Raw genomic sequence first — 7906 nt, 5'->3', positions numbered from 1 at the left:
GTCCTTGAATCCAACATGACAGTGTAAAATTTCTTTCTGAATATTGCTTAATAAGTAGTAGGTGAATATAAAATCATTTGGACATATGATATATCCATCTTCTAAGGAGGAACATTTAAATCATTTCCAACTGGCATGAGAGATGAAAGTTAATTTCATTAGCCGTCTTGATTTAGTTGAAAACACAATATGCTTTTATCAGCAACTTTTTTACATGTCCCTATCATTAGAAATTAACTATAAAAGCAATTATCAAAAAACTTTTGAGCAGGTGCAAGGTACACATAATCCTCTTCATTGTTGTTTACAAGTAAGCATGACTTAGAGGCACTTGGTTACCTTTGAGTAAGAAAAAGAACAACCTATCAAGGGCCCTTGCAGTAAGATTGGAGACCACAAATCAAACCTAGTATGAAAATGCTTTCTGCCAAAAATATCATAGTTGTAAGTTAGTTAAGATACAACAATTAAAAAATAGTAAGACTTTGCAAGGTTCTAGGCTGTAAAAAATACAAAGGCTAAAAACAAAGAGTTTACAAAATCTTGCAAACCCAGTAAATTTGAATGAGTAAGAAATAAAGAAAAATTTTCTTACTTGTAGGATAGGTTAAATAGTATCAATAGGTTTTAAAATGATAACACTAAACAGTAACGAATTCGGCTCAGCTATGTAACACTGCTGCTGCTTTAAGGACTGACAGTATGGAATTTGTAACCCTTTTCTGTGTCCAGCATTAAGAGATGCATGCACATGCTCGTGTACACACATACACACACAGACGCACACTGCTGAAGCGCTACCCGTTACATTTCAGACAGAGCACGACAAAAAATTCAGATATACACGAAGACCTAACATGATCTTTCTTTAAATACTAAAAGCATGACAAATGGAAGACATTATAAAATTTTTAGGTGAAACAGGACAGTAAAGAGCTTTTTTAAAAAAGTCACCAGTTGGTCTTCACTGGTAAAATAATATTAAATAACTTAATTATGCATTTCCTCAATTCGATTCAGCTATAGCTATTGTGAGTCAATTAAAAATTAGAAGTATTTCAAATCCTGAACAGGCTCTGGATTTACAACAGGATATGCAACTGTTCCGGGCTCCCTAGGTGGCACTAGTGGTAAAGAACCCACCTGCCAATGTAGGAGACGTAAGAGATGCAGGTCAGGAAGATCCCCTGGAGGGCATGGCAACCCACTTCAGTATTCTTGCCTGGAGAATCCCATGGACCGAGGAGCCTGGTGGGCTACAGTCCATATGGTCGCAAAGAGTCAGACACGACTGAAGTGACTTAGCATGCACACACGCATGCAGCTGTTCAGGCTTCCTAGAGAACACGTACTGTTCTCCCCAACAACAAACTTCTAGATCACTTTTAGAAAGTGGAAACGTTTAGGCTAAAGAACATTCATGGAACAGGACAAAGACTGAAGCTTGTATAAGATACTTTCAAAGATGGTAATGCTTGTGTAAACATTTGTAGACTTAATCATATCACAGCTTTAAGGTTCGGGCTACCTAATTACATATGAAACATCATCTGAGTTTCATTATGATGGAGTTTCATGTATCAAAAATAGAGATTGAATAGAAAGCTCTGTTACTTGTTTCTGGATAGCTTGTAAACGTGGAATGTTTTGTTCTGGAACACTCTAGTGAAGTATGCCGTGTAGGTGGGCAGGTTTTTTTTAATCTCTTCACAGAAGCGAGGGTGGCCTGCAAGTTTCAAATCAGGATCATTTTCTCCTGGGCCGTCCATCATCTAAAGCCAAAACAAAACCAAATACAATTTGGGAAAAAAATCATATTTACAAGCCAAACATAAGTAGGAATAGGGATTGAGTTTCTTTAAGAATGATATGCTAGTGAACTTAAATTGAATGATGTCAACGTCACCTGCTGCTTGGAGATATCTGGTTCATCCTTTTTCCCTTGGGAAGTATGACCCAGGGCTGAAGAGGAGAGTTCTGTGTCAAACAGTGTTCACCTTTAATGGTAAAGCTAGAACTAGAACTTGGATCTCCTTGTCCTGAGGAACACACTGCACTGTTCCTCTCACAAAAATCAAATATAAGACAAGAATTCCTATGACCAGAGAAAGCTTTTCAACTCATTAGATGGCCTTGTTAGAAACACTTACGAAAGTTACCCACGAAGCAAAATTTAAATGCAGGTATTTGGTCTGTACCTTCTCTGAATTCAAGATAGTTACGGACAGTTATTTTCCTTGGGCAAAAATCAAATATTCTTTTTTCTTCCCTCGGCTTTATTGAAGCATAACTGACAAATAAAATTATATATATTTAAGGCATATCAGAGAAGGCAATGGCACCCAACTCCAGTACTCTTGCCTGGAAAATCCCATGGATGGAGGAGCCTGGTAGGCTGCAGTCCATGAGGTCGCTAAGAGTCAGACACGACTGAGTGACTTCCCTTTCACTTTTCACTTTCATGCATTGGAGAAGGAAATGGCAACTCACTCCAGTGTTCTTGCCTGGAGAATCCCAGGGATGGCAGAGCCAGGTGGGTTGCCGTCTATGGGGTCGCACAGAGTTGGACACGACTGAAGTGACTTAGCAGTAAGGCATATAATTGATGATTTGTTACACATAAACATGGTGAAATTACGACCACAATCAAGTGGATCAGGACATCTGTGGTCAAAGGATATAAGCTTGCCTTTGTAAGATGAGCAAGTTCTGGTGACCTAAATGTACAGCATGGTGACTAGTGTTAATACTGTAATTTGCTAAGAAAGTAGATCATTAAGTGTTCAGAATCTCAAATTCTGTAGTTAAGTTTTTTCTTTTCAGAGTTAGGCTAGATTTATCCCCCCCCCCACCCCAATTTTAGAAATATCTATCAGCTTTTAACACAGCCCCAATAATTACAGCAAATACCACTTCTGTAGGGTGAAAATCTTCTGTTTGCTCTATCTGGCATAGCTCCAAAAATATTTTCCCTTAGAAGGGAGAAAAGAGAAGTATCTGTTTTCCTGCTCTGGAGTGTAAGCTTGGCCATAGAAACCCATCTCTGTGGAAGTGTGTCAGAGGATGAAAAGGGACACCCAACGGGAGAGCAGGGCGAGAAATGAGATTCTATCATGGGTGGCGGCAGGGTGGGGGGAGGGCACAGGGGTGGCAGCGATGTGGGGATGGGGCACTGCAGTCATTTTGAAAGAGCCAAAATGATGGTTTAGAGCAGCAGTTTTAAAAGGCTGAGGTTTCTTTTTTCACTTCTGAAGCAAAATTGTAAAAAAAAAAAAAAAAAAATTATACGCAGAGCATGACACAGACCAGGTGAAGACAAAGTTGCTTTATTTGGTGTGAAGCTGGGGACTAGAGCCCCACTCCCGTCTCTCCCACTGCCCAGCTCCCGTGGTAAGTATCTAACATGCCAAGAAAGGAATTCTGCAGAACACAGCAGATGAATACTTGATCTAACATGTAATTCTGCAGACACTCAGTCTAAAGGCTGTTATGTTCCTCAGGACTCACCCTGGACGCTCTCCTCCCTGGGAGATGCCCCGTGTGTGCTGGCTGGCATGCTTACGTGTCCATTGGCGACGTCTAGCAGGTCCCGCAGCCGGCAGCCCCGGTGGTGCCTGCGCTCGTAGCAGATGCTGTCTTCCAGGATCACGTAGTCAGTGCCAAAGGACCTCAGCAGGGCATGCACTTCCTCTGGGGCCCTCTTTGCATATATCTGATAAACCTTCAAAAGGAGATAAAAAGTGAATAAGGCAAAATACCACTTACCATAGAAAGTCAAGACCATCTATCGATGTAACTTCCCCCAGGGGTGAGTCTAATCGCAGCCACCCAGCTCCCTTATCTCTTCCCATGCAGGTCATCTCATTCACCTATAGTCCTGGAGTGTGTGGGATATTTCAAAAAAAGAAAACTGTTGGCAAGAGGGAGAGTCAGTTATGCTGAATATATTTGGATTTAGACACCAAAGAGATCTGGATTGAGAATGTATTACCTTGAGTTATGAATATATTCATTAGTAGATGTTGATTCTAAGAATGCTGCACCAAGGTAAAGAATGAGGCAAAGTGAAAGTTGCTCAGTCCTGTCTGACTCTTTGCGACCCTGTGTACTATAGCCCACCAGACTCCTCTGTCCATGGAATTCTCCAGGCAAGAATACTGGAGTGGGTTGCCATTCCCTTCTCCAAGGTAAATAATGCGATTTAGTAAATAAGACATGACCTTTCCCTTTGAAAAGGGGACCTTCAGACTAAGAGGAGTGGAGGGGCCTTTGGAGGCACAGATGCGTGTAAGGAGACCCAGCCTCTGATGATGGCAGTTGGGGAACAGGACCCTCACGGGGCCCCTGGACCCGGGCAGGGGCAGCAGCCATCCTCTACTGCTGCTCTGCTGCGCTCGGCTTGACCTGCAGACCCTACACTTTCTCTCTCGTCTTTCCTGGAGGGAAAGCAACGTGCAGAGCTCAGGGGCATCAATAGGAGGTGTCTTCCCAGTCACCGCCAGCTTCACACACCTGAAGTCCTGTCTCCTAGGACTTGGCGGGGTGGGGGCGGGGGGAGGCTGGATGGGGTGTGCATGGGGAGGGGGTGGTAAGGAAAAGCGGTGTTGCTTCCCGTGCTGCCCACTGATTCTCACACGTCTTGGGATTAAGAGCCTGGGTTCTGACAACCTCGGTCAGCGTGTCCGGACGGATGTTGAAATGGCAGAGGGTATCTGTTTATACTGCTAACACTGTTAGGTTAATCCTACCTACAGTCCAGCACCAGCCTCAGAGTAAGGCATTTCAAGGATTTGAAGGTCATGACTGAGGAGGGGCACTGGGACCTTCAGGACATCAATTTTTAGGGCCTAAAACAGCACTGAGGTAGGGACTGGATCTTGGAGAGGATGAAACACAGCACTCCCATCTCTCGAGTCAAAGCGGTGGCCACCCCCTGGCTGAATTTTGGAGTCCGGTGAGCCAGGCAGCTTCCCCTCTTCCTCAAGCTAACCTGGGGCTATCTGGAACCTTTGGGCCAGTTGGAAAATTCCCGTTTTAGCTGGAATCAGACAGTTCTCTTTAAAATGGAGGAGTTAGTAAAAATCATTTGCTTTTAGGCTGCTGCTGCTAAGTGGCTTCAGGCGTGTCCGACTCTGTGCGACCCCATAGATGGCAGCCCACCAGGCTCCCCCGTCCCTGGGATTCTCCAGGCAAGAATACTGGAGTGGGTTGCCATTTCCTTCTCCAATGCATGAAAGTGAAAAGTGAAAGTGAAGTTGCTCAGTCGTGTTCGACTCCTAGAGACCCCATGGACTGCAGCCTACCAGGCTCCTCCATCCATGGGATTTTCCAGGCAAGAGCACTGGAGTGGGTTGCCATTGCCTTCTCTGGCTTTTAGCCTAGTTATTAAGAAATCTCATCCCCCCAAAAGCCTTTTCAACAGACTTTTAGCCACCAAGATTATGAAGTGACTGACAAGAAACACTAAAAAGTCTGGAACCCCTGCTGGTAAGGACCAAGACAGGTACCCTTCTGTAGCACTGACCGGAATGTAAAGTTAGTGTAATTCATACAGACTTAGTAATTCTATCTCAATAAAAATGCCCATACCCTGTGACCCAGCAATTTCACTTCCAAGAATCTGATGAACATTTTGTACCTGTGCAGAGTGAGCCCTATACAAGTATGTTATTTGAAACACTGTTCGTGGAATTGCAGAAGACAGGAAAACAACCTAAATGGTTAAGTAAAATTTGCTATTTCCACATAACAAAATATTAGGCAGCTTTAACAACTGCAAGGAAGCTGTTGATAAACCAATATGGAACAATCGCCAAAATATATTATGTGCTCAAAAAAAGAAAGATGTAGTAGGTTCCTTTGTTTTAAAAAAAAAGAGGGAAAAGAATATGAATTTACATGTGTTTATACATACACATACATTTGTACATACATAAAATTGCTGGTAATGTTATTTGCCTTCTGGGAGAAGAACCGCTAGTTGAAAGACAGGGTTGGGATGGGGACTTTTCTCTATGTTCTCTTTTGCATGTTCTGAACTTCTTAACTGTGTGTTGCCCCCCTACACACACACACACACACACACACACTCACTCACTAGAAATGGCCCATAAACAGGGTGACCAGCGCAGCTCTCAGCACAGCTCTCCCCCTTTCTCTCCTCGCTCCAGTTCCAGGCTCCGAGGGCTCCATCCTCAAACACTCTGTCCTAAACATCTCAAGGCGCACTTCTCCTCGGGTACTGTTCTAACCCGAGAGGAACGTAAGGCCTAAATGGCACGCTTTAATGGACGGGGCAGGTCAAGGTCTAGGTTCCGGAGATGTGAGTCCTGCCAGGCACTTCAGTTGTGCCTTCCCTTCAGGACCCGCAAGACAAGCAACTGGAGCCCTGGCTTTACCAAACACAAGCCAGCCCACGGCTGCCCCATGAGAAGCCAGGTGAGGCCCTCACCGCTTTCGTCCGCTCTCTGAGGCTGTTGTCTTCGTAGTGCGGGTGGTTGGTTAAGGTCCGTCCCGTGCACAGCTTGACGCCCGCCAGCAGCTGCATGCTTCCAGCAAACACAGCCTTCTCTGGAGTGTTAGCGCTAAAAGATTTTAAGAGTCTGAATTAACCTCACTGCTAAGACTTCCACGAAGACAATGCCACACACTCAGGATGACCCGGCTGTGTTAAGAAAGGCTATGTATGAGTTGGGAAAAACAAGAGGCTGCTGTGATTCTGATCTGCACTCAAGTTGTTCTATGAAATTTTTCCTATCTGATTTTGACAATGACTGGGAAGTTTCTGATTTACTGTTTTGATGGGTTTACTCTTACAATGAATTGTCTTTGGATGTGGGTACCTCCTGAGTCTTCTAGGCTCAATCCCACAACCCTCTCCTACTCCTGTTCCAAAGGGACAGCTTCTAACAAGAGGCCTTAGAAGACTGTCAGTGCCTTTTGTATTAAACAATTAAATGGGCTGCCCAGACTAAAACAAATTATGCTAGAAACTGCAGCGACCATGAGTTGATTCCAAGGGTTTTTGGTTAAAACCAGAAAAAAGGATCACAGATACTACTATAAATTACTTTTCAGAAAAAAATAATTGCTAAAAACAAAAGAACATGGAAAGAAGATTCTGAACTAGCAGGTATCCTATTACTCAGTATGAAGCTATACAACATTTTTGATGCGGGGCAGAAGTATTTTATGTATTTCTCTCCTTTCGTCCTGATTATGAAAGACTGCATGCATCTTAAAAAGTACAGGACATTCTGATACTAAATTATGGTCTCACTTTCCAGTTATCACCAAGCTATGATTCTCTGCCTCCCCATAGGGTGTGAGGGACAGCTGACGGAGGGCCAAGGGAAGACTTCCTGATTACTGTGATACTGTGAAAGCATGTTTTTCTTTTCCCCCTGGAAAAAAATAATCTTAGTCACTGATTCAATTCCCTTCTAGTTTTTAAAACCTGGGAGCTACCATCAAATCAATGAGGTGTCATTTTATCATGAAGAACATAACAGTTGTTCTATGGACTCTCCTTAATGCAGAATTTCCAGTAAAGGTCCACTTGAATAGTGTGAGATACATTCACCCTTCTTGTGTTAAAAACAAGGAGTTGACGGCTGCTAGGCTGAGTTAAAATGGACATAGTCTGTTTGAGAAGGAGGCTAACTGAAATCATTAAAACTCAACATGAAAGTGAAAGGGAAGTCACTCAGTTGTGTCCGACTCTTTGCGACCCTGTGGACGGTAGCCCACCAGGCTCTTCCGTCTATGGGATTCTCCAGGCAAGAATACTGGAGTGGGTTGCCATTTCCTTCTCCAGGGGATCTTCCCGACCCAGGGATCAAACCCAGGTCTCCCACATTGCAGGCAGACGCTTTAACCTCTGAGCCACCAGGGAACGTTGCAGAAA

At 43.7% G+C, this 7906-nt stretch overlaps 1 protein-coding gene across 1 annotated transcript in view; it reads right to left on the bottom strand.

Moving 5' to 3' along the window:
* Positions 1 to 1610: 1610 nt before the first annotated feature.
* DPY19L3 (dpy-19 like C-mannosyltransferase 3) overlaps positions 1611 to 7906 on the bottom strand; it is a 75533-nt gene continuing 69237 nt past the window's right edge. Inside the window, exons 16-18 of the mRNA XM_052656515.1 lie at positions 6452 to 6584; positions 3563 to 3721; positions 1611 to 1772 (exon numbers count right to left, since the gene is read on the bottom strand). Coding sequence (XP_052512475.1) covers positions 1611 to 1772; positions 3563 to 3721; positions 6452 to 6584 — 454 coding nt within the window. The remainder of the gene's footprint in view (positions 1773 to 3562; positions 3722 to 6451; positions 6585 to 7906) is intronic.

This window comes from Budorcas taxicolor, chromosome 18 (genome assembly GCF_023091745.1).
Source record: "Budorcas taxicolor isolate Tak-1 chromosome 18, Takin1.1, whole genome shotgun sequence".
Classification (NCBI taxonomy): Eukaryota; Metazoa; Chordata; class Mammalia; order Artiodactyla; family Bovidae; genus Budorcas; species Budorcas taxicolor.
This window is presented reverse-complemented; position numbering and strand designations above follow the sequence as displayed.